The sequence below is a fragment of the Micromys minutus genome (assembly GCF_963924665.1).
Source record: "Micromys minutus genome assembly, chromosome: 13".
Taxonomy (NCBI): Eukaryota; Metazoa; Chordata; class Mammalia; order Rodentia; family Muridae; genus Micromys; species Micromys minutus.
The window spans coordinates 1,889,131-1,913,347 of NC_137982.1; the positions used below are offsets into that span (position 1 = coordinate 1,889,131).

The 24,217-nt window shown below is 55.9% G+C and overlaps 4 protein-coding genes across 4 annotated transcripts; 1 reads left to right on the top strand and 3 right to left on the bottom strand.

The window, feature by feature from the left end:
• Positions 1–215: 215 nt before the first annotated feature.
• On the top strand, positions 216–4,254 carry EDF1 (endothelial differentiation related factor 1). Its single transcript, XM_080927232.1, has 5 exons — positions 216–402; positions 2,352–2,403; positions 2,737–2,897; positions 3,166–3,259; positions 4,023–4,254. Exons 1-5 carry the CDS (start codon positions 325–327, stop codon positions 4,082–4,084), a joined length of 447 nt encoding a protein of 148 aa, XP_080783358.1. The 5' UTR covers positions 216–324; the 3' UTR covers positions 4,085–4,254.
• Positions 4,255–5,363: 1,109 nt separating this feature from the next.
• On the bottom strand, positions 5,364–13,244 carry MAMDC4 (MAM domain containing 4; the record flags this gene model as incomplete). Its single annotated transcript, XM_080927229.1, has 29 exons — positions 5,364–5,526; positions 5,686–5,858; positions 6,307–6,415; positions 6,494–6,621; positions 6,718–6,852; positions 6,961–7,107; positions 7,220–7,310; positions 7,401–7,519; positions 7,606–7,743; positions 7,817–8,036; positions 8,109–8,245; positions 8,350–8,484; positions 8,563–8,679; positions 8,803–8,914; positions 8,993–9,117; positions 9,201–9,332; positions 9,423–9,551; positions 9,658–9,846; positions 9,933–10,017; positions 10,250–10,423; positions 10,521–10,609; positions 10,705–10,842; positions 11,026–11,151; positions 11,249–11,333; positions 11,418–11,548; positions 11,728–11,853; positions 11,940–12,113; positions 12,189–12,311; positions 13,199–13,244. 29 exons carry the CDS (start codon positions 13,242–13,244, stop codon positions 5,485–5,487), a joined length of 3,675 nt encoding a protein of 1,224 aa, XP_080783355.1. The 3' UTR covers positions 5,364–5,484.
• Positions 13,245–16,092: 2,848 nt separating this feature from the next.
• Positions 16,093–17,553, bottom strand: PHPT1 (phosphohistidine phosphatase 1). The gene is made up of 3 exons (XM_080928097.1): positions 17,315–17,553; positions 16,821–16,945; positions 16,093–16,350 (listed from the first exon to the last, which is right to left on the bottom strand). Exons 1-3 carry the CDS (start codon positions 17,469–17,471, stop codon positions 16,258–16,260), a joined length of 375 nt encoding a protein of 124 aa, XP_080784223.1. The 5' UTR covers positions 17,472–17,553; the 3' UTR covers positions 16,093–16,257.
• A 1,982-nt stretch (positions 17,554–19,535) lies between these two features.
• On the bottom strand, positions 19,536–22,460 carry AJM1 (apical junction component 1 homolog; the record flags this gene model as incomplete). Its single annotated transcript, XM_080928149.1, has 1 exon — positions 19,536–22,460. The coding sequence occupies one exon, from the start codon at positions 22,458–22,460 to the stop codon at positions 19,536–19,538; it is 2,925 nt and encodes a 974-aa protein (XP_080784275.1).
• Positions 22,461–24,217: the final 1,757 nt, after the last annotated feature.

Below are 24,217 nucleotides of genomic sequence, written 5' to 3' on the forward strand. Positions count from 1 at the left end.
TTCTCCCTGCGGTCACCACATTCCGCCCAGCCCTGGCGCCCCGCCCTGCGCAGCCACACCGGACTAGAGCGGTGGCCGCGATCAGGCGTCGCCCTCCACGCGCCGCCCGCGGGCAACCCCGGAGGGTCCCTAGAGTAGCCGGGCGCGGATTGGCCGCAGCGCTCGGGAAGTGCCGGCTCCTGGAACCGCCGGCCAATGGGAACCAGGGGCGGGACCGCGGCTCTGGCGCCGGAAGCGGGGAGGCGACGAAGGGACGTTGCGTCGCCTCGCCGGGTCTCGAGCAGCTGCCAGAGCCGCCGGACGGACCGCCGCCCCCGCCGCGCCATGGCCGAGAGTGACTGGGACACCGTGACGGTGCTGCGCAAGAAGGGCCCCACGGCCGCACAGGCCAAGTCTAAGCAGGTGCCCGGCCAGCGAGGGGCGGCGGGAAGCTGCAGGGCCGCACGGCGCGTTGCGGTCGCTGGGCCGAGCAGGGAGTGGGTGGGGACCCGAACGGATCGAACGAGGGTGGGGACTTTGGGGGGGACAACAGGTGGGGACGGAGTACAGGAAAACACTAGGGTAGAGGGCAGCTGACCTGGGCGAGGCTGGGGCAAAGGTCGGGGTAGGGGGATGGGAATGTTGCCTGGGCCCTGGACTGGGACAGGCCTGGGTGGGGACCTGGATGGAGATGGAAACACGGTTGAGAACAGGTGCAAGTGTAGATCAGAGAACCTGGCTGGTCACTAAATGTGGGGTGGGGAGCGTGGGCATTAGGCACAGGAAGCTTGGGAACCAGGGCGCAGTCCTGCTGAAGGTTTTTTTCCTTACCTGTTCTGGTATCACTGGTGGCTTCCTGCCCTTGATGCGACGTCTGCCTGTAAAGAGTGATGTCTGAGGCATTGGTGGTCTCCCGTGGCCTGGCTCTCCACGGGAGCACTTTGCTTCCCTGAGCCCCTGTTGCTGGGGTGCTGCGCTGAGTGGTACTGAACAGATCTGGGCTTATTTGCTGCGTAATCAAAGCCAAATCCACAATCCTCTTCTTTTTAGGATTACTTGGAATCATCCTTAAGTGTGTAGAAAGTCTGAACACATTACACAGAGACTGGCTCACAAGCCACTTTTCTGAAGCAGTATGTTAATACTCAGTGACTGTGGCCCACGCATCACTGTTTGTGGTCCTGCTTCCAGGGAGACTACAGGGTTCTGTGGGGTGTGTCATCCAATTAGGAACCATACTGGCAGAGGAAGCCAGGTCGGCAGTCCATGCCTGCTTTGTAGCTGTGTGTGTGTGTGTGTGTGTGTGTGTGTGTGTGTGTATCTGGTACTAAGAAGGCTTGGTATCTAGTACTAAGAAGGCTTGAATCTGAGCCTTCTGAGGGCTAGGATCACAGTGCCACCATACCCAGCTCACGTCCGTCTCAGTGTAGAAGTGAGTTGGTTCTTTTAGCAGTAGCTCAATGCACGTTATCTAGATATTGTGTGCAGTGTAGCCCTATTTCCTTGGGGACACATTCTGAGGCTGCTCAGTGGATGCCTGAAACTGAGTTGTGCTGGACCCTTATGTAGTGTTTTCCTACTCATATATACCCATGGATTGTAAATTAGGCACAGTAAGAAATAGTAGTAAGGGGTTGGAGAGGTGGCTCCCTGGTGAAGAGAGACTCAGGTTATGTACCAGCACCAACATGGCCGCTCACACCTGCTAACTCCAGGTCTGGTAGACTCCAACACCTCCTTCTGCCTTTCTGGCTGCTGTATGCATGTACATACGTGTAGGCAAATACTCACATGTAAAATAAAATTAAACACATTTTAAAGGCCAGCCATAAGTACTGGTTAAAAAGAGCTGCTGCAACAGGAACTGTAAGCGGACATGCCAGTGTGGTTTCTTGAGGCCTTCGTTTAGGGACGGTGTGACGTGACACACTCTCAGTGGTGCTCTGGAATGACGTGACTCTCTGAGCTGCTGTTAGGTAGCACTAGGCTCCTCCATCACGATTTCTCGAAACATGAAGTCTGTTTCGGTGCCTTGGCAGTTATCTGGGAACCAAAAAGGTCAGATGGATGTGTAAGAGGCAGGTGGCATTCACTGCGTGGACAGGACCGGACAGAGGCATGGTGTATGTCTCAGGTACACCAGCGGGGGACAGTATGAAATTGTACCCCACTTTCCAGAAAATACAAAAACTTTAAACTTACGTTTTTATTACCTGGAAATGTCCAGTAAAGGAGCCAGGCAGGGGGTGCTCCTATAAGAAGTTTGGGTGGTTTTGCTCAGCACTGTGTAGCAGTCTTGGGGAACAGCTTTAAACTGTGCTCTGTGCTCCCCAAAGCTCATTTTGATTGAAAACCACTTTCTGGTTTTCTAGGCCATCTTAGCAGCTCAGCGACGAGGAGAAGATGTGGAGACATCCAAGAAATGTAGGTACTCAAGTTTCCACTTGCAAAGCAAGGGTGTGTTGTGGGATTGCTTGCCTGATGGTCTGGTCTGGTGGTACCTGGGGACCTGTCAAGAGCAGGGACTGGACAGCCAGGAAGTATTCTTGACTTGACCGCACAGCTCTGGGTGGCATGAAGTCACTGGGGACTGTTAGTTTCCACCTTTTTCCTACCACTGTGGGAAAATTCGGATTTCGGGCTCTGAGGTCTGGGAAGTCTGCTGGACCTGGCCTGTCAGTCTGGTTTCTGGTTGAAATCCTTCCCCTGTGCCAACTGCAAACCATCATTGCTCTGTTCTGCTCACATTGCCTCCAGGGGCTGCTGGCCAGAACAAGCAGCATTCCATCACTAAAAACACAGCCAAGCTAGACCGGGAGACAGAGGAGCTGCATCACGACAGGGTGACCCTGGAGGTGGGCAAGGTGATCCAGCGGGGTCGGCAGAGCAAAGGCCTGACACAGAAGGACCTGGCCACGGTGAGGCTTTGGCGGCTGTGGTGCGGGCACAGGTGACATGTGCCTAGACAGCCTAGGAAGGTGGGCTCTCTGCATGGTAGCTTTGGGACCTTACCCCAGCACTCCCCAAATCCTCTGGGAAAGCCAGCTCAGAGAAGCTCTCCCTTGCACAAGACCTGTCTGTCTGGGGCTACCAGAGACCCTAAAGGTGGCTGCCTGTGGGCACCTCCCCTGGCTTCTGCAGCACGTCTCTTTGAGTTAGTATGGCTAAGGTGCATCTTTTCTTCAGAAAATCAATGAAAAGCCGCAAGTCATCGCAGACTATGAAAGTGGACGGGCCATTCCGAATAACCAGGTTTTGGGCAAAATTGAGAGAGCCATCGGTGAGTGTCTTCCCTAGCAGCTTTGGGCAAGGCATTGCCCTTCCGTAAGGGGTGGTGAGGGCTGAGATGGCAGGCCCTTGTCCTCTCGAGGCCATACCACCCGAGTCCCTCCTAAGGGTTTGAGGATTGGTGGGACTCCAGAACCCTAAGGAAGCGGTGTCTTGGGTTCTTCTGTAGCTAGCATCCAGGGAGAGCACACTGCTCTCAGGATACCTAGGGGGCACATGCTTACTTCTACGTGCACCTCCATGAAGGTCTAATGCAGTGTTCCAGTTCTTCTGGGGCAGAACTCAAGATGTTTATTGTCTCATCTTTTTAGATTTATTATTGTTGTTGTTATTATATTTATTATTAATTTTTTTTTCTGGCTGTCCTGGAACTCACTATGTAGATAGGCTGGTCTTGAGGTTACAGAGATCTGCCTGCCTCTGTTTCCTATGTGCTGGGATTAAAGGCGTGTGCCACCACGTCTGGCTTAGATTTTATTTTTTATATAGACTCACTGTAGCTCAGGCTGGCTTCAGACTCACATCAGTCTTCCTACCTCAGTCTCCTGAGCTTTAGGATTGCGGGTGTGAGCCACCATGCCCAGCCTGGCCCTCAACCCTTTCTGAGATGCTTGGCCCACACTCTGATGTCAGATATGAAAGCAGCCTTCTGTGTGTGAGGCCCCGTGAGGCGAGCGGAAAGCTCAAGTAGAGCAGGGAGGCTGGGTGGGTGCAGGAAGAAGCAGAGTGGTCAGCATCTTGCTGGCTCGTTTCAGGCCTCAAGCTCCGGGGGAAGGACATCGGGAAGCCTATCGAGAAGGGGCCGAAGGCGAAATGAACACAAAGCCTCGAAGCCAGTGGTTCCGGCTGAGCTCTTCTGGCTGGTCCCCCAGGACCACCAGCACTGCCGTGGGTCTCCTCACATGGTCAAACGGAACACGGGGGTCAGGCCTGTGTGCCCCCTCAACCCATAACTGCTGTCAAACAAAGCAAAACCTTGCAAAGTGATAGCCTCCTGGATCTTTCCTCCCTGCCTCTGGCCCTCAGCAGGGGTATGGACCTGCACCTCTGTCCAGTGGACAGCTGGCTGCAGAGGGAGGGAGTCCAGGCCTGGGAGGATGTACTCAGACTTTGTCTCCTGTCCCTTCTAAGGGCCTGTGCTCTGTGGAGAGAACTAGTACTTAGCACTCTGAAGTCTTCTCACTGTTGCCCACAGCTGCAGAGGGTGGGGCCAAGCTTCCTTCATGATACATACCCCAGAGAGACCTGGGAAGTTTGAAAGTTCTTTCCCTGTCTGCTCGGAGAAGAGGGTGACAGTCAGCCTTGTGATACCTGAAGATGCCGGACCGTGCCTGGCCATGCCCCACAACTTCCTCCCATGCAGGATCCTAGCCTGAAACACATGGTATCCATGGTGAGGACAGGTTTCCTTGGGTAAACAGGGAGCATCTGGTTGTCTACTCTCTTCCCCAAGGACAGCCCCTAGGGCCCCCAGTCCTCAGTGAAGCCACATCTGAGGCATCACATGGAGGGGACCATTTGTGGGACACATGTGTCACAGATTGGGTGTGGCAGCACCAGATCTTTTCTTACATCCTTAGTCCAAAGGCTGAAGTACAGTTTCCCTTCTGGTGCCCTGCTCTGAGGAGGGATGGGCATACCCAGTGACCTCAGTTTCACCATCTGTAGCCTTGGGGTTGTTCAGGCCTCTATCTGGGCTGGTGGCATTTCTCCTTATTAGACCAGTTTCATGGTACCATATCCAGTTGCTTTTATATTCCCAAGGCCCTGCATTTGTGGGGTAGCTTTATCCTCAGTTAGAAGCAGAGGCCATTTCTTGCTGGCAAGGGTGGTGGGTTCTTAGGGTCCTGTAACTTCTGAGCTGCACCAAGGGCAATGAAGGGTTCCATACCCACTCCCTGAATTCTGTCATAGGTTAGGTCTTAAAGCCTGGGAGGGTCGCCTATCTGCCAGCTACAGTACGCCCTGCCAGGTACAGAATAAATGGGAGTGCAGCCTGAATATCTGGGCTGCCTCGCTGTGTAGCGCATTTATTCATGGTACAAGGTACAAGAACCCCTCTATCCTCCATCACAGCAGAGGGCGAAGACCCCAGATAGTGGAAGAACTGGTAGAGATAAACGTAACTCGTGCCTACATCCAGGCCCACATGCGGTCAGTGCCTGTGAGGTTTGGATGCTGTGACAGTTGCCATGTCAGGCCAGGTCTCTGGGTGCTCTATGGGTCGCCGGTGATTGATTCTGGGAGGGTAACTTGATCCTAGGAAGAAGGAAGGGATATTGGACAACTGCTGTTGAAAGGCAGTTTAGATCTGGACAGGGTGGGATAGGGTGCTTCTCCCTGAGTCCTGGCCCACCACTGCCCCTCATGAAGCATGGAGGCAGGACCTCCCACTTGCCCACGTCTGGGGGCTCCTACCGCATTGAAGAGGATATTGTCAAAGCCAGAGGCCGCTGCATCTGGACTCTGCTGGGGGCAGTGCTGCTTTTGCAGCCAGCGCCAACCCCCAAGGCCCAGGAGCACCAGGAACATGAAAAAGAGGAGGGCCCCTCCGACGACAACTGGCACAGACACACGTGCGGCCACTTCACCTGAGAACAAAGGGCATTTAAACCCTCCACATAGCTCCCAGTCCCCGTGTCAGATTCTGTTCCCAGGATTACTGTCAAGGAGTGAGCCTGGGGCTGCCTGGCCTCTTCAGCACTTGCTGGCTCCAGGCTCCTTGATCTGTAAGCACAATGCTGCCGACCTGTTTCCTCTAACTCTGGGCATCATGGTAGCCAGTGACTGCCAAACCCATTGTGGTCTCTGGCTTGACCTGGCAGTTCCTTCAAGATATAGTTCTTGCCCAGGAGAAGACAGTAAAAGCTGATAGAGCCCCTGTATTCAGCCCACAAGGCATAGTGGGGGAGCTCAGAACACAGTCTTGGTTCAGCTGGTCTTCTCAGCAGGGCATAGGATACTTACAGCTATCTGGACCACCAGCCTAAGCCTGGCAGGGTCAGGGCAAGTCTGGCCATCCTGGGATCCAGTGCTTACCCTGGCTGGGTGTAGGCTGCTTGCAGTGCTGTCCAGCCAAGTACTCCACATCATCAAGGGCAATGGGCCCTAGAGCTGGCTGGCCACCCAGAGTGGCTTCAAAAACAATCTAAGGGGAGAAGGGAAAATCTGAGTACCTGGAAGTACAGACAAGAGACGGGAGGGGACAGCTCGTCTGGGACCTCACCTGGAACTCCTCAGAGTTGGACACTTCAATCTGGACGTGCAGCCACTGGTCCCGCAAGTGCCCACCCTGGTGCCACACAGCTAGCTGGCCTTGGGCACTGCTCAGGAGCACTCTCAACTCACCCTTGTCTGAGAGCAGGGACCAAGGCAGGTCAGGCTCCTGGGAGATGCCTTTGCAGCTAACCTGAGCCCCTGTTCCCCTACTCCCAGGGCCCAGCCACTCACAGAAATGCTCAGGAAAGCCCATGTAGTACCAGAAGTGGAGGCATGAAACTGCAGTTGCTGGCAGTGGCTCACTGCGTAGCCAGGCTGCCTGGCCCCCAGGACCTAGCATGCTGGTTTCAAAGAAAGCAAAGTGACCTGGAAATGAGAGGGTGGGCTGTATCTGTAACTTGAGAGAAGTTGGGTGAGTACTACCCAGTTTTGTGAGGTGGTACCAGCTCATGCCCTGCTCCAGCCAGTGCGTACCTGCTTCTGTGCCCAGGGTATGGTCCACTGAAGGCTGAGGGTAGCGGGATGGGGTGGCTCCACTGCTCCAGTCCCAGCTGTACCCACCCAGGCTGGGCCAAGGTAGGTGGCTCCACCCACACAGGCCAGATTCAAAGTCACAGGACCCTGCAAGAATTGGCAGGTGAGCATAGCTGCCCCAGTGAGGCAGGCCAGGTGGAAGTCGGAGGGTTGTTTTGGTGTAGATATGGTGCTACTCTGGCCACAGCAAACTGCTCACCTGGCTGAGCACACGGCCCATCTTGGAGGGAAATGTCATCTAGAGCCACATAGGAATGTTCCACACCAGCAGCCGTGGCCTCAAACACTACCTATAGGGCACAGAGCCACACAGATTCTGCAGGCTGACCCGGCAGCCCTTGAAGATGAGGCGGCTTTCCTCTTTGTGCTTGGGTGCTCACCTTCCAGGCCTGCTCGGCCTGCACGTTCACACTGCCCAGGCGCCAGGCAAATCCACCATGGGCACTGACACTGAGCTCTTGGCGCCTTGTGCTCTCTTCCACGTGGACCCTCAGGGTGCCTAGATGCCAAGAACCAGCTAGATTTGCTGCTTGGTGGCCCCCAGTCCTGGACAGGGCTCCTTCCCTTTCCTGTGTAGTTCCTCACCTGGATTGTGGAAGCTCATGTGGTACCAGAAGGTCAGGCAGGCAGGCCAGGCTAGAGGCTGGTGTTCCTCTGAAGTCAGAGAGGCCACATGACCCTTGGGCAGTAAATTTGGGCTGGTGTCCACCACCATGTAGTGCCCTTGGGGAAGGGAGACCAGCATCAGCTTGCCCTGCTCTACCCTCTGTGCCCCCTCCCCAACCAGACCAAGTACCTTGGGCTGTCCCCATGGTGTGGTCTATCCAAGGACCCCAGGGAGCAAGGCCTGAGGCATTACTCTGACGTGTCCACAGCCCCCAGCCCCCTGGGGAGAAGCCACAGTCAGAGTCTTCAAAGGAACAGCTCTTGGGGGCCCAGCAGGGGCCAGGCCGCACAGCCATGTCGTCCAGGGCCATTGTGCCGTGGTACCCATCCCGGAAGCCTTCAAACAGCAGCTGAAGGTGGAGAGTGGTAATTGGTGGGGGGGCAACCCTACACCATCTACCAAGTGCTAAGCTTACCCTCACCTGGTACTTGGTGCTGGCCTCTGGCTGGTGGTGAAGAGTGACCCAAGCCTGGTGCCAGCGGTTGCCATGGGTACCAAACCGGGACCACAGTAGTATGTCTTCCTCCCCCTCCCTCCTCATGGCCAAACGCAGTGTCCCTGCAGAGAAGTGAGGTTTAGAGGGGACCAGCCCCCAAATCCTGGTGCCTTGGGTTGCAGTGGGTACCACAATCACCAGAGGCTCTGACAGCCCCAAGACTCACCAATCTGGGGCCCATACAGGTGGTACCAGAAGCTGAGGCATTCCTTGGAGACAAATGGGACCTGGGGTCTCGTGAGCAAGAGGGCACCTTGGCCTCGAGCGGGTGGATCCGTGGGATCCAGGAACATGAAAAAGCCTTCAGGGAATGAAAAAAAATAGCTACAGAAATGCTCTCTGTCAGTCTGACCCCTCCCAGGCCTCAGAGTCTTCCTACCTTGGCCAGTGGTGTGGTCATACTGAGAGCCGTGGCTTTTTACATGGCGCCAGTGGGCATCTGTAAGGTGGCTTGTGTGCCAGCTGCAGGAGTCCCGTTCAAAGTTACAGGAGATCTCTGGGGGTGGGATAGGGTGGCTGGGGTCAGCACTGCTGTCTGCCCCCTTCCCAGCTGTTAGAAGACAGGATTAGAGGTGGGCTAGGTGCTCCTGGGTGGGGATGGGTTATGGGCAGGGGAAACCTTGGTCACTCTCGGTGGTCACCATGGGGTTGCAGTCTCTCAGGGTCACATTATCCACCCCAGCCCCCTGCTGGCCAGGTCCATCCAAGTCCACCAGACTGACAAACTCTAGCTTTAGGCAGATAGGGGAGAAAGTATCAGTTAGGGGCTAGCTCAGTACAGATTCCCCGTCTTGGACTGTCAGCCTCACCTGGAATGGCCGGCACCGTGCCCCAATAAGGATCTTGTCTACTGTCCAGCCCCCGCTGCTGCTGCTTGGGGCCTGCCACAGCAGCTCCCGGAAGCCCTGCTCCACCACAGCCAGTGCCAAGAAGCCTAATCAAGGGAGTTAGTGTCAAACCCTGTCTGCCATGCTGGGGGTTCCTGGGGACTGAGCCTGGGGCAGGGACATGTAATACCTTGGGGATGACTGTGAAAATAGTAAGCCATGTGGAGTTCACAGTGAGGGCCAGAGGGGCCCAGAGCAGGTGTGACAGCCCGGGCCTCAGATCTTAGCTGTCCCCAGGCCTTCTGCAGAGACAGGAAGTGCCCTATGGGAAGAGGAAGGTGCTCTCTCACTGCTCAGGTACCTGTAATCCATAGACTGAGAAGGGGCTCCTGTAGGGAAGTGTGGGCCTCACCAGGAGCATCCCCGTCGCCATCACCATCGCTGGCAAGCTTCCTGCTCTCGTGGGCTTCAGCCCACTGCAGCCCTCCTACACTGACGTCCTCCCATCCCCCAGCCAAGGCGGACTCAAAGTCTGTGGTGCCTGCAACAACAGCCGTGTGCTCTGGAAGGCAGCAAAGCCCAGCGTTTTCTGGCCTGCCTGGGGCCCCTAGCCGTGTGGAACCCAGGCAGGCTCTGACTGGCCTCACCACACTTCTGCTCATCCTCGCCCTCTGCACAGTGCTGCTGGAAATCACACAGCTGCTCGGGGGGCACACACAGCTCGCCACAGGAGAGATGTCCTGGCTCACAGGTTTGCTGGGGCAACTTGATGGATGTCTGGGGATAGAGGGCTGATGGCACAAGTCCAGACAGTGATGGCTGCAGGGTGGGCATACCTACAACAGAATTGGAGTCAGGTCAGAGCGGGTGACACCCTTGCTCTCTTCCTAGGCAGGCCAGGGCAGGGCCTTGGGCAGATCACCTGGAACAAGTATGCAGTGTTCAGACACGATAAGGTCGTCTAGGCCCATAATGCCTCCTGGACCAGTCTCCACAGCTAGAAGGATCTGAGGGCAAGGAGGGCTCAGGAAGTGCCAAGCACTATTCTGTCCTGTCTGCTCTCTGGTACCCTCCCCATCTGTTTACTGCTATACTTCATAAGTCTCCCATCACTCTCAACCTCTCCCACGGAGCAGTCCTCAAGAGTGACCAAAGAATCCCAGTGTTTCCCTGTGCGTGCTCTAGGCAGCATTCCCTGGATTCCACCCTGTATCCTAGTCCCTGCCTGACCAGCCTCACCCGAAATGGATGGGCACTTTGAATTTCAACCCGGTCTCTGACCCAGGCTGTCCCCAGCTCTCCATGACGGCTTCGCAGTAGGACAGGAGTCTGGGGGGTGTTGAGCCCCTGTGCGTGCAGGAACAGCTGGAAGTGGCTGGCCTCAGACCCATGCAGGTAGTAATAGAAGGTGAACTGGAACAGAAGAAACCTCAGGCTGTGAGGGGTCTCTGGCATATGGAGAGTCAGGAAGTATATCAGTGTATCTCGTTTCCTGACACACCCATCTCACCGAGCAGTTGTGGGACACTGAACCTTGGAACTCAGGGCTGTAGAGGACAGCAGCAGTGCCAGGCTTGGCCGCAGAGACAAGGAAGAAGCCTGTGGGAGAGGTCAAAGAGAGGTCAAATATGGGCCAGGGTCATTGGAGGAAGTTGGGTGGGAAAGGCCACGCCAGTGTCCCTTGGAGACCTCACCGTATGCGCTGTTCCGGCTGTGGTCTCGGTGGGGCCAGGCAGGGCCCAGCGTGCTGCCAGCACTGTAGTTCCGTGTCCAGCCCTCTAACTGGCTCCATGGTCCCAGGCCTGTCTCAAAGTCAGTGGCCATATGGTGGCCTGAGGAGTGGGAGTGGGGGGCTATCAGGGCCACTGAGCAGGGCTTTCTGCAGTCAGATGGCTCTGGTCCCAGAGAAACACTGGCTGTCCCACCCAGAGTGAAGGGATCAGAGGCCAAGGCCCAGTCTCCCACTGTCATTCTCACCCCTCACCCTGCCCGGCCCCAGATGGCCCCAGCCTCACTGCAGAGGAGCGGGTCTTCATCAGATCTGTCTCCACAGTTGTCTTCACCGTCACAGAGCTGGTGGGGCTCCACACAAGCCTTGTTCTGGCAATGATGGTGCCCCAGGGGGCACCTGGCCTGAGGGACTGGGGTAGAAGATAGTTAACGTTCTCTTTGGCCCCAGGATCTGGGGTGGAGGTGTTCTGTTTAGGAAGGTTTGGACAGAATGATGTGTAGCCTTACTGGGTAGCCCACAGTCCCGGAACTCCATATCATCCAAGGCCACAGCACCCCTGTGTGTGGCATTTCGGGTAGCAGAAAATGTCACCTGGAGAGAGGAACCATCCTTAGGACCACGGTCAGTGCCCAGACCCTCCCCGCAGTGCCCAGCCTGGCAGACCATCCTGCTTACTGTGAAGTCACCCTGGATGCGGCCAGTGTTCACTGCCAGCTCCTGCCAGCCAGGGCCCCAGGGTCCTGAGCTCTGCCATAGAGTTAGTGTCTCAATGCCATGGGTCAGATCCAGCAGCAGCTCAGCGACATCTGCAGGATTTTGAGTGGCCCTGAGGCATCAGCTCCTTGGCAGACACCTCTAGTCTACCAGCTGCACCCTGACTCTCATTTTGGAGAATCCTCCTGTTTCTGTAGCTACTACTTCTTTCTTCATCCAGCCTTTTCCCAGAGCTACTCAGCATTGGGTCTCAGGGATCTAGAACATGTACCTTGGGAGGGTATGTAGTACCAGAGCCTCAGTTCACAGGTCGGGGCTGCCTCACGCATGACAGGAGAGCGCAGGGTCGCCGTAGATGGCTCCTTCCCACTGTGGGTGCCCACAGCCATATACCAGCCTGGCCCAAGTTGAGAGGTTAGGGGACCAGATAAGAAACTGAGACAGGAGGGAGGGGTGAGTGTATGTGGATTCCCTAGGCCTTACCCAAGTCAGTGCCATGTGTATGGTCAGAGTGAGGCCCAGGATTACTCAGCACCGCCCCAGCCCGGTCTCGAAGCCATCGATAGCCCGAGGTGCTAATGTCTTGCCAGCCACAGACGTCCTGCTCAAAGCTGCAGGCGAAGGGGGTGCTTGGGGTAGCTGAGGCTCCATGGAAACCTATGAGAATGGGTGGTCAGGAGTCTGCCTTGATACTCCCCACCACTCCCTGTCACAACCCCCTGACCAGCTCACCACACTGAGCCTCGTCTGAACAATCTCCACAGTCACACACAAAGTTGCATACAGCTTCGATGGGGCTTCTGCAGTGGTTGGGGACCCAGGTCTTGCCGAGGGACTGTGCAGCTGGCAGAGTAACTGTGGGGCCAGGCGAGCAGAGGGCAAAGTGATTGCCTGGCTTTTTAACATCCGTATGTATGTGTGTGTGCTGTGCAACAGGCATAAAGTCAGTGGACAGCTGAGGTGGAAATCATGTGTTTCCTTCTACCATGGAGGACCTAGGGACTGAATAAATGCCATCATGCTTGGCAGCAAATGCCTTTACTTTTGAGCCATTTGCTAGCTTACTTGCTATTTTGGATAGTATAAATTCTATATCCAGAGAAACCCCAGACCTGAACAGGCCAAGGTACTTATCAACTGACTTCGGAGTTCAGCCTTATAAGATCATATAGAGAGGACCCTAACATCTACCAAGAACTGCCACAGGGGGTCTACACGAAAGTCAACAGAATGCCTTCCCACCTGTCTAGCCCCACAGAGCCCCTGCATGCCAGAACAGAAAAAAGGGTCTTAAGAAGAAGGAGTTCACATGACTAGGAAGTGGAAGGTCTTCCAGTAGGTCCCCCTGCCCCACAAGCAGACACATAGAGCCAGGTGGTGCTGGCACATGCCTTTAATCTCAGCACTCGGGAGGCAGAGGCAGGCAGTTCTCTGTAAGTTCGAGGACAGCCTGGTCTACAGAGCTAGTTCCAGGACAGCCAGGACTACACAGAGAAACCCTGTCTTCAAAACCAAAAAGGACACACTGATGGATAGATGACCAAGGGACTTGTACATGTTCTACAATGGGATTGGCAGGCAAAAGGCTCAGAGAGCCAGGGAGCTGATTACCTATGACGTCCTGTGGCCTCAATCTCCAGCCCTATTGGCTTGTTCTGAATGTCCTCAGTATAGACAACTCACTCTCACAAGTCCCTGTGGCTGCTATCACATCAGCTAGAATCAGGCAACAGTTTACTCACCCATAAACAGGACCCAGGCTGAGAGGAGGTGGCTAGGCAGGTACATGGTCAGGCAGTGGAAGTGAGGCTGTGCCGGCTAGAGACTTTTTCTCAGTTATCAGTCCACCGTGGCCTCACAGGCTGACTTAGCTCTCACTGGAAAGGGCTTAGCCCCTTTATACTTGCATTCCCTTGGCTGGGTCCCATCCGATGATGACAGGCTAAGCATCCAGCTGTAAACGTATCCCTAGAAGGGGGCCTCTGCCTGGCTCTTTCTGACCAAAGGTCAGTTCTTGGCCATCCTGTGTGTCTACCCAGCCCTGCCCTGCCCACTGAAAGTTTCTACTGGAATGTGGAAAGGCTGGGGACCCCACTTGGTGCAGGCCAAGGATGTAAGAGCAGTCATGGCCATCCAGCGGTTGCTTACAGCTTCCTCTGCTCTGTGCTTAGGGGACCAGATCAGGACAAACCCAGTATCAGCACCCTGCTTCTAGAATAGGACAAGTCCATATCTGGGTGTGGCGTCTTTTCTCTCACACCACCTATAATTCAAACTGTGCCACTGTCAGCTGTTCCTGTGTGTGTGTGTGTGTGTGTGTGTGTGTGTGTGTGAACTGACACAGGGTCTCACTTAGACCAGGCTGGCCTGAACTTGCTATGTAGCTGGGGATAACTTCTGATCTTTCTGCTTCCACCTCCCTAGTGCTGGAATCATAGGCGCATAGCGCCACACTTAGTTTATGTGGCACTCTCGGTTGAACATGGGGTTTGCCTGTTCCTGGTTAAGCTCTAACAAGCTGAGCTCCATCTTTAGTCTCCTGTTCATCTTTAAAAACTGCACTGACTGGTAGGTGTGGTGGTGCACACCTGTGATCCCAGCACTCAGGAGGCAGGGCAGGCAGATCTCTGTGAGTCTGAGATTAGCCTGGTCTATAAAGAGAGTTCTAGGACAACCAGAGCTGTTACACAGAGAAACCCTGCCCCCCAAAACACAAACAAGGAGCTGGAGAGGTGGCTCCACAGTCAACAACACTGACTGTTCTCCCAGAGGTCCCAAGTTTAATTTCCAGCAACCACATGGTGGCTTACAACCATCTGCAGTGGAATCTGATGTATGTAGACAGCTCCAGTGTACTCATATGTGTAAAATAAATAAATAAATCTTAAAAAAATAAAGAAAAAAAACTGTTCTGAGAAGCCATGTGCTACGTTGTTGGTGATAGAAAAAAGCCTTTTTTTTTTTTTTTTTTTAAGTACAGAATAGAGTTTATTCAGGTCATGGGAGAGTTAAGAGGGTAGTAGAGGCAGAGAGAGAGACAGAAAGAGAGAGAGAGAGAGGAGTAGAGGCCGGCCATGAGCTCCTGTGGAGAGAGAGGGGGGGAAGGGAAGGGGAAGAGGAGGGATAGGGGTAGGGGTGGGAGAGCAAGAGAGCCAGGAGGCAAGAGAGCGAAAAAAGCCTTTTTTTAAGCTTAATTTTTATGTTTATTGGTAACCTTGTTATTCTTTTTATCCTTTTCTTTTATTGGATATTTTCTTTATTTACATTTCAAATATTATCCTCTTTCCAAGTCTCCCATCTGGAAACCCCTTGTCCCATCCTCCTTCCCCTGCTTCTGTGAGGGTGCTCCTTCACCCCCCACCCCCTCCCAGCATTCCTCTACACTGGGGTATGGAGCACTGACAGGACTAAGACTAAGGGCCTCTTCTTCCACTGATGCGCGAAGAGACCATCCTTGGCCATATATGCAGAGTCGCATATATAGCCATGGGTCGCTCTTTGGTTTGTAGTTTAGTCCCCGGGAGCTCTAGGGGGTCTGGTTGGTTGATATTGTTGTTTTTCCTATGGGGTTGGTAGAACACACACTGATCCATTTTTATCTCTCAGTACAAAGCTGAAGTCCAAGTGGATCAAAGACCTCCACATAAAACCAAGTACATTGAAACTAATAGAAAAGAAAGTGGGAAGAGCCTCGAACACTTGGGCACAGGGGAAAATTTCCTGAATGGCTTATGCTCTAAGATCAAGAATCGACAAATGGGACCTCATGAAATTGCCAAGCTTCTGTAAGGCAAAGGATACCATCATTAGGACAAAATGGCAACCAACAGACTGATGAGCCCACAAACTCATTTTCCCAGGAAAAGACCCACAGCTGAGGCAAAAGGAATGTCAAGAGTTCTGAAGATCTTGACATGGAGCTAGGCTCTGCCTATGACGCAGTGTCTCCCCTTAGCTCTGTCTCTTGGACTATACAGGGTCTCTCAGGAGTGTCTGCTTGCTGTCTACAAAGCGACAAAGGTGGCTCAAGTCTGGTGCTGGATGCCCCAGTTCTGGCTGTCCCTTGGACTCACTATAATGGCATGTGGTGTGAGACTTCTTAGAGCAGGGGGTTAAACTGCTGCCTACCCACTGTCCTGAATGGTGAAGTGGGGTCAGTACAGAGACTTACAGAGGGTGTGAATGGTCCAGGGACTAAGAACCATCTGAGTTAGAAGTCCCAAGGGAATGAGACACATGCACGGCTGTTTCCTGTGGTCAGTCAGGGATATCAGGTGTGACCTGAGGACAGATGAAAAACGTAGCCTGTCAGCTGGTGGGACAGTGGTTGCCAGGACCCTTTCTCACTGGTGCTCCTGGATGAACTACAGGAAGGGGGCACTTGTGGGCACCCCAGGCCTTGGGTGGCCAGGAACTGACTTCTTGTGCAAGCCTTGTGGGGCCTCTTTCCAGATGTACTTGTGGATAGCAGCTTCATGGAGGAGCAATCAAGCCATAAATGGCAGCAATGCAGGGGCCCCCTTATCTGAGCCTAAGGGGCTGAGTATGCACCAACAGTCCCCAGGGCCCCCTGAAGCTGAGCAGATATATCCGGTGTCAATCCAAAGGTAGAGAAACCAAGACACAAGTCAGGAACTGGTAGGCTATCAAAGCTTTTAATTCCTATGGACCAGATTGGTCTGATCTCTACAGCCTCTAAGGCCTGGCAGGTGGTGGGTTGCCTAAAGGAAACCACAGGGCCAGCCCCTCAAGACAACACAGCGAGAGCAGAATCCTGACGTAGCTGCTGGGGGACAGAGCTTCAGTAGCCATCGTCAGCCCAGGTGACCTCATAATCAGGATACTTTGCTTTGATCTTCTCAGTTGAAACAGAGTGCTGGGCGCGGCCATAGCCCTAAAGAGAAGATGACCACCGGTCTGCTACGGTTTCGCTCTGGGAGTCTACCCAGAAGCCACAGCAATAGCAGCCATGGGAAAAGTAAGCAAACCATCCTAACCACACTGACGGAGACTGAAGGGCTTTGTAGTTGATGACTGAGGATCCAAGGTGGACTTTATGAAAAAAGATGGAGATGAACAAGGCTGTAAATCTGACCCCAGCACTGGCTGCCTCAAGGGCCCCCAAAGAGCCAGGACACAAACCCATCAGGATCTGGGGCAAGGAGAGGGTGTAGCCCAAGGCAGTCGTCATTTGGGAAATGTGGGGAAAGGTAAAGCCACACCGCCCTTAAGTAAGAGTTCTGTAGCTCCAACTTTCATAGTCCCAGAGGTGGCCTGAATGGCAGGTATGGGGGGGGGGCAGGTCAGGCTCACAAAGGTGAGCTTTGTAGTCTGAGACCCGGGGACTGGAGGACTGGAGCTCACCATAGAGTAGCCATACACGTGTATCTTCCTGTCCTGGCTCTGATGGGAGATACGCCCGCCGCCTAGGCACTCACAGTCATAGCCATTCTTTTGCAGCTCGCCTGACACTTTGTCATAGATGTCCGCTAGGGTGGGGAGAGTGGTCTCAGGATATGCCCTAGTCGCCCTTTCTGGCCCCAAACTAAGCTCTAGAGCTGGATATGGGGTCAGAAGCGCGAGCTCTTGGTGGTCTTTATCCCAGTGGAGAGGAGTCCTTCCCCCTCTGACTCAAAGTTGAATGGGAGGAAGACACTTTCGAAGTGAGAAACGGGATTAAAAAGGTTCCGGTCATGGCACTCCCTTTCCGCCTTAACCCTGACGTTTCTAGGCCAGCCTGGCTATGTGTTAGTCGTGATGTATTAGCATTTACAACCCCCGCCATCAGCAAATGCTAGGCTCAGGCCCCGCCCTCAACCTTCGTCCCGCCCTCAAACGGGCAGAGGCCCCGCCCTCACCGTGGTACTCAGCCCATTTGTAGCCACGCACGATTTCCTTGCACTCCCTCGCCGGATCCCCGGAAGGCTCTGCTAAGTGGACTCGAATCAGCACGTACTTGAAGACGCCATCCGAATCAATGTCCACATCAGGAATCTGACCGAGGTCCGCCGCCATGTTCCCCAAAGCGCTCTGTCTCTGGGCCTCACAGCCCCTTACCCAACCCGACCAAGGCCTATGCGTGAGGGAGGCGGGCTCTTTGGCGCCGCGGCCAATCCCGTGAGGCAATGCTTCCCGAGGCTCAGAGCCTCAGCCAGTTGTACCTCCAACCCGAGGCTCGGACTGGCCAATTACAACCCAGTTCTTTGCAGCTTTGGGATCTGGATGATGAGTCCCAGTTAAAGGAGCCGAAGTATAGGTTAGTCCATGGTGCTGTAAATCAAGCCGCTGTAGGTGGACAGCGAATGAGAATGCAGGGACTGACCCTGGCTTCACGGACTTCAATCCGTCACCATAAATCCGGAGTCCTCTCTTCCCCAACACCCGTAAGCCCGAGGATCTCTAAATTCAAGTCTCTCTAAATTCAAGTACTCCTCTGCCCAAACCTTCAAAATCTCGGGCCTCCCCTTCCACAATACTCCGGTTGCCAAGCTCCTTCTCTTGAGAGCTTCTACCCAACGTTCCCCCCGCCCACCACCACGACAACGACGACCACCACCACCGATTTATTAACAACAGCTACATTCAATTTCTATTTTACTTGGTTCGAAAGCACTCGCCCTTCTTGTCAGGGACGTTCTTGCCAGCCTGTCGCAGGAAGGAATGTGGAGCCCCTGGGGAGGGCGGCAGGCGGCGCGGTAGCAAGTGTTACAAGATCGGCATGGGGCATGTGCTAAGAAGGGGCCAAGGAGAGAGAGCTAGAGTGTCCTGGGCACGTACAGTAGAGAGTAGCTGTCGCGTTGCGCGCCCTCGTTCATAGGTGTGTGTTCCAGGTTCTTGCACTTGAACTTCCAGAGCTCCTAAGAGGCTCGGCGCTTCTGGAGAGGGCTTGGAGAGTCGCAAGCCCTCTCTGGGTCACACCCTCTACAAAGTCCTGGACTCAGATCCCGGTACGCTTAGGCTGTAGGGGTCAGGAAAGGGGCTCAGCGAAGCCCAGACCTCTCCACAATACACCAGGCTTTGGCTTCCCTCTCAGCAGGACTGGACTCAGGGTAGGCCTCAGCACAGGCTCCCTGACCATCCCCACACTACTCTGGCACCTTCCCTAGTCCAGTTCCTAATTAGGGGAAGGGTAGCCCTGTTCCTTACTCATTCCTAAGTCATTCAATGGTAGGTGCTGCTCGCTGTAGGGTCCCCTGCTAATTCATCAGCACACACTTCCCACCTCCCTGGGAGATTAAGGCCTGAGTTTCCATCTTCTCTGGAAGGTGGGTTTTTAAGGCCATCTTATTGGGTAGCTGTTGGGGAGCTCAAATCCTTACTTGGCCAGATCTGCTTCCCCTGCTCAGGTTTCCATCCGGCTGGGTGGATTGTGTCTTGGCCTTGACCTGAAAATTCCCCAGCATTCTAACTTGTCCTACAAGGGCCCAGACTAAGGTGACCAGAGGTGAGAGCATTGAAGGACAGGCGGCATTGATAGTGGACAGTGCTGGCCGTGCCTATTGCCTCAACAGCATAGGGGGTACAGGGAGTAGGCGAGCCTACTTAGGGGGAAGTGCTTAAAGTAAGGACATTAGGCTTTGGTTAACATGGATTTCTGAACTAAAAGGGTTGGAGAGCTATAGAGCAAGCACCCACAACGTACACCAACAGAGTTTGTCCCCAGATGAGTGTAGAAGTAGGCAGAGCCCAGCGGTCCTCAGTCCCACCCCACCGAGTGGGGAGCACCGAGAGCGAGGACCAGGCCCTTGGGGAGCCCCCTCTCCTTGACTGGCTTGGATAGAGCCCCAGATGTGGAATTTGGGAACAGAAAGAGAAGCAGCTGGTTGGAAACAGGACGGGGGGGAGGGTGTGGGGGTGGGAGGTGGGGCTCCTAAGCAAAGTTAGAGGTGTGGAGTGGGTGGAGCTCAGGGCAGAGAATTTGTAGAAGACTGAGGGACCTCTACAATAAGGGCCCACGGGGACTTGGGAGGCGCTTAATCAGCTAGTCCAGACTCTGGGGGCGGTCATGATGGATCAGGCAGGGCCTGAGTAGAGTAGGCAGGGCTCGGGGTCGGGGCCTGGGCCTAATAGTCCCATGGTTCACATGATGTCATCCAGCAGGTTGGCGCTGGCTACCCAATCTAGTGCACGCGGCTCGGAAGCAGCCATGATCATGCACATGAAGGGGCGGCCAGTGCGCCGATCCGTGGGATAGATAGTGGTAGGCGTGAAGCGCCGGTTAGCCTCCACAAACTCACAGAGCTGCTCGTAGACCCGTGGGAACTCGTGGCGGAGGAAGACGCCGCGCAGTCGTAGCTCACGTTGGATGTGGATGAAGGCTACTTCCCGCGCGCGCCGGCCGGCCTCACCCTCTTCGTCCAGGCCCGCAGTGCCCGGGGGTGGCGTCAGGATCAACGTTTCCATGTCTGGCTCTCCGCCACGTGCAGGAGGAGGCCGTGTCGGGCTGCCTGCGGCCAGGGCTACCTTGGCGAACTTGCGCACCGTGGGCCCAGGCGTGCGTGGCGCGGGCCGGGCAGCGGCTCCGGAGGGTGCAGCGCCCGGGCCCACGGCCACGGACACGCTAAGCAGGAAGCACTCCGCCGGCTCATAGAGCCTCCCGGCGGCCGCCAGCTCTCGTGCATAGCTACCCAGGGGCGCCGCATGTGTAGCCAGCTCACGCAGCGACAGGTAGGTAGGCGATAGCAGCAGCCCTTCGAGGCCGAAGCGTAAGAAGTTGTCGGCCGAGCCGGGGCTCGGGAAGCCCAAGAACAGCACGCCACGGCCTCGCGACAGGAATCCGACGCGCGCTATGCGCGAGAAGGCGCGATGCACTGGGCTGCTGTCGCGGCAGAACTGCAGCACGTGGCGGCACACGCTGCCCACGCGGCCGTACACGCAACGCGCCTTGTGCGCATCCCAGTCCTCTCGGCGGCACAGACGCGAGCAGTAGTAGGTATAGCAGCTGTGGCAGGACTTGAAGTAGAGGCAGGCGTTGAACATGGTCTCCGTCCGCCGACAGCGCGCGTTGGAGCAGGTCATCAAATCATCCTCGTCTGCGCTGGGCTCCGGGGAGGCGTCGGCTGCCTCTCCGGAGCCGGTGGGCTCTTCGACGCTGCCAGCCGAGGCCGGGGGCGAGCGCGACGGCGCCAGAACGGTGGCTCCTCTAGGGCCCGCAGGCCGTGAATCCAACAGGCGGCGTAATTGGCGGCCTAAACCTTCGGTGGCTGGCTCTGGGGCCTGGGCTGGCGATCGTGAGTCGATCACCAGGTCTGTGATGAGCTCGTCCAACTGCTCGAGGCTGCGCTGGCGGCTGGAAGCAGGACCCTCTGGGACCGTGGGTGCGCGCTGCCGTGATCGGCCTCCAGGCAGTTCCCAGCCCCTGGCAGTCGGGCGCTCTACTGAGCGCAGGTCGTTGTCTGTGATGGTGATCTCTGGCGTGACGTACCAGTTGCGGCCCAGGCTTTCCCCCGCGCGGCCCTTCTCTGTCAGCGACGTCTCAGACAGCGACAGTGCTGCATAGCGTCTGGGCGAGGTGGACAGATTCACTACGACTGGTGGACGCCGTCCTTCAGGGGATGAACCCCGCATATCCCGAACTTCGCGTCCCAGGAGGTTCTCATAGCTGCGGCCGCGTCCAAGAGGGTCTTCACGACGAGGACCAGGAGCTAAGATGTTGTCCCAGGATCGAGAGTAGTGGCGGCTATCGGTGGCCAGCCGGGGTGGGCTCGTGCCGGTGCCGCCGTGCCACGAGGCCAACAGTGGTCCAGGGGCGGAAGGCGGCATCACCTGAAGGGTGCGGTAAGGCCTCGGACCCCAGTCAGCCCAGGCTGGGCTGCTGCGCGGGTGCGGGTAAGTCCGAGCCAGTGCTTCGCGTTCATGGTACCTCCCAAAGTCCTCTGTGTAGAAGGTGCGGGCTCCAGGGTGCGCCCGGGGCTCTTCAGAGACATACCGGGGAACGAAAGGCAGACCGTAAGCTCGAGTTGTCTCCCCGTAGTAGGAGCGGGAGGGGGGCTCCTGAATCGGGAAGGTGCGTATTTCGCCAGCATAGTAGCCGCCCCCACGCCTTGGACTGGGTCTAGGGGGTTCTTCGGACAAGTAGGGCCTGGAACAGTAGCCATCAAATGGAAGGTTGGGGCTTGCGTTAAAGCTGCCTGCGTAGCCCTCTGGTTCCTCAGTGTAGAAAAACTGAGTGGGACCTGGAGGCGTTGTGAAGGGTTGACTGCGATGCTCCAAGTAGTCCCGAGGCCCAGGCAGCGGCCCGTCGCAGTACAGTGCTCTGGGGTCAGTACAGTACAAGTCACTGGGGGTGGGAGTGCGTGACAGGGCCACGTGGCGAGGACCAGGAACTGTGAGGCCATGGTACTGTGGGGTGGTGCGAGCCCAGGACACCGTCTCTCTAGGTGCGCCAGATCGAGAGCTTCGGGCGGCGTGCTGCAGCACGGCCTCGTCCGGCTTGATGTCCAAACGGCAGCGGACGTGGGGGACGGGTCCAGGGGGTGGGTCTGGCGGCGCGCAGCGGCCTGGGGTGGCGCATAGAGGCGCGATGCGTCCGGGGCCTCCCCGCTGTGGCTGGAGCTTGATGGGATGCAGCTCATTAGCGAGAGCTCGCAGCGCAGGGTACGAGGGCTCCCGGCGCGGTGACCCCTCCACCCGCACCGTACGCTGGGCTTCCCGGCCTCTGCGCTGCAGTATGGGCGGTGAAGCCGGAGCAGTCGCCAGGCTTTGGGGCTCACGGGGCGCGCTCTTGGAACGGGTGCGGCGCCGAGGTTCGCTGTCTCTGGGCCGGGCGCGCGGTGGTGCAGGTTCAGGAGGTGGTGGCTCTGGGTGTGTCTCCATGGTGGGCTCGTCCAGTGCCTCTAAGAAGTCAAAACTACGGCAGTGGCGCTTGTTGAAAGGCGTGGGCGCAGCAGGCCGGGGCATGGATCGCTCACATGGCTGGCATTTGGACGTGAGCCCTGGGTCCACCACCTTGATGTCTTGGTACACGGTCGACACCAGCAAGTCCGGCGGGTCCGTGCGGGTCATCTTAAAAGACGTCCCCAGGCTGGCAGTTCCAGTCACTCGGCCTTTAGGGGATTTTGTCCTGGGAGGAGATACCGGTCAGGGCAGCCTCCTCTGCACCCCAAGCCCTTTACCCCCACCCCACCCCACGTGCTGGTCCGGCTTACCTGGGGCATAGGGGATGGAGCAGCCCTGGCTGCAGGTCTCGGTCAAGGCTTCTGGTGCTGGCTCCATGCCTATGTTAGAAGCACCTGCAGGAGAAACCTCGCAGTCCATGCAGCCTGTGGGCTAGATGGGCCAGAAGAATGTAGCCTACCGTGGGCCTTCCTTGTCCTCTCAGAGGGAACTCACGAGCTAAATCTGCCAGGTATTCTTTTTCCCTGTACTAGGGTCGGCTGGGCAGGTTTGGGTAGATTAAAAGGGGGACGTGATCTCAGCACGACTGCCCTCTGGTGCCTACAGTTGGAACGATGCGCTTTCAGATTTCCTTACAGGTGAGACTATGGGCCCCTCCCACCAGCCCTGCAGAGTCCCAGGGGAGTCAATGATGGCTCCTGCCTGCTGACTAGGCTGGGTAGAGAACTCTTCTTCTAGCATGCAAGTGCTTTTGCTCTTGGGACAGTTTTTTAACCAAGCCTAAGCCCCCAGAATTTGATGAGGTCCTAGGCAGAAAAATGATCCCAGAGAGTTTTCTTGGGTCTCAAATCCCTCTTCCTTTGGCATAAATCTCTAACCCCAGTTTACTGAATGAAAGTCACCAAGCTTGTTGGAACAGAGAAAGCTGGAGAGCAAGCCTCCCCTGCTTTGCAGAATTGCACATGGACCCCACCCCCACCCCACCCCCAGTGTGTTCTTGGCATTCCTAAAGCCAGGTTTAGACGACAGAACCACGTGGGGCCATGTGAGCCACGAGCTCATGGTGTCCTTCCCCTAAACTGCAAACTACCACTATTGTACCAAGCCAGAAGGCTGCCAGCCAGGAGGCACCAGAGGAGAGGGCAGGAAAGCCCCTCCTCAGGACAGAGAGTCCTTCCCACTCTGGCTTTGGAAAGCTCCATGGGAACGTGTGGTTTTTCATCTCTGGAGCTATGGGCTGAAAAGGATCTAGGCTAATGTTCAGATTTGGGCCACCAGTGTTTGTGGTCCCCAGGGCCTGGAGCTGGCTGGAGAAAGGGTTTCAGAAGGTGATACACACACACACACACACACACACACACACACACACACACACACACACACACCCTTCCCCCCATAAGGCACCTACTCTCAGAACATCTACTCCAGAGAAAGCTGAGCTTGTGTTGGGGCCTGACAGGACTTGGGATGGGCCTTTCAGGGTCAATCTCTAGTCCAGGTGTACAAGGGGCAGTTAGAGGGGCTGTTCTTTGGAGTCAGAGCTACTAAGTACCAAGGCTTGTTCCAAAGCCAGGCTCGTGCTGACCCTATTAAGACCCCCTTCATTCTAAACTCAATGCCAGGCCAGAGTTTGGGCTAGATGACAGGGTCTGAGGCTCCGCCCCAGAAAGGATTTGCTGTCTGCGGCTGTCAGGAGCAGGGCACTGTGACACACGCTCCCTTTGGGATGGGGGTGGGGCTTGTTTTTGTATCCTAGTTATTTTGAAGACCCTTCCCAAATAGCAGCCCTGCTTTGACCTGTCCCGGAACAGCCATCAGCAAGAACCTAGTCTGCGTTGCTTGGGGGCGGGGACTCCTCATCCTTCCGTGCAACCCCCTCCCGTGCCAACAGTTCCACATGCTGGGCAGTTTGGCTTGGCCTCTTA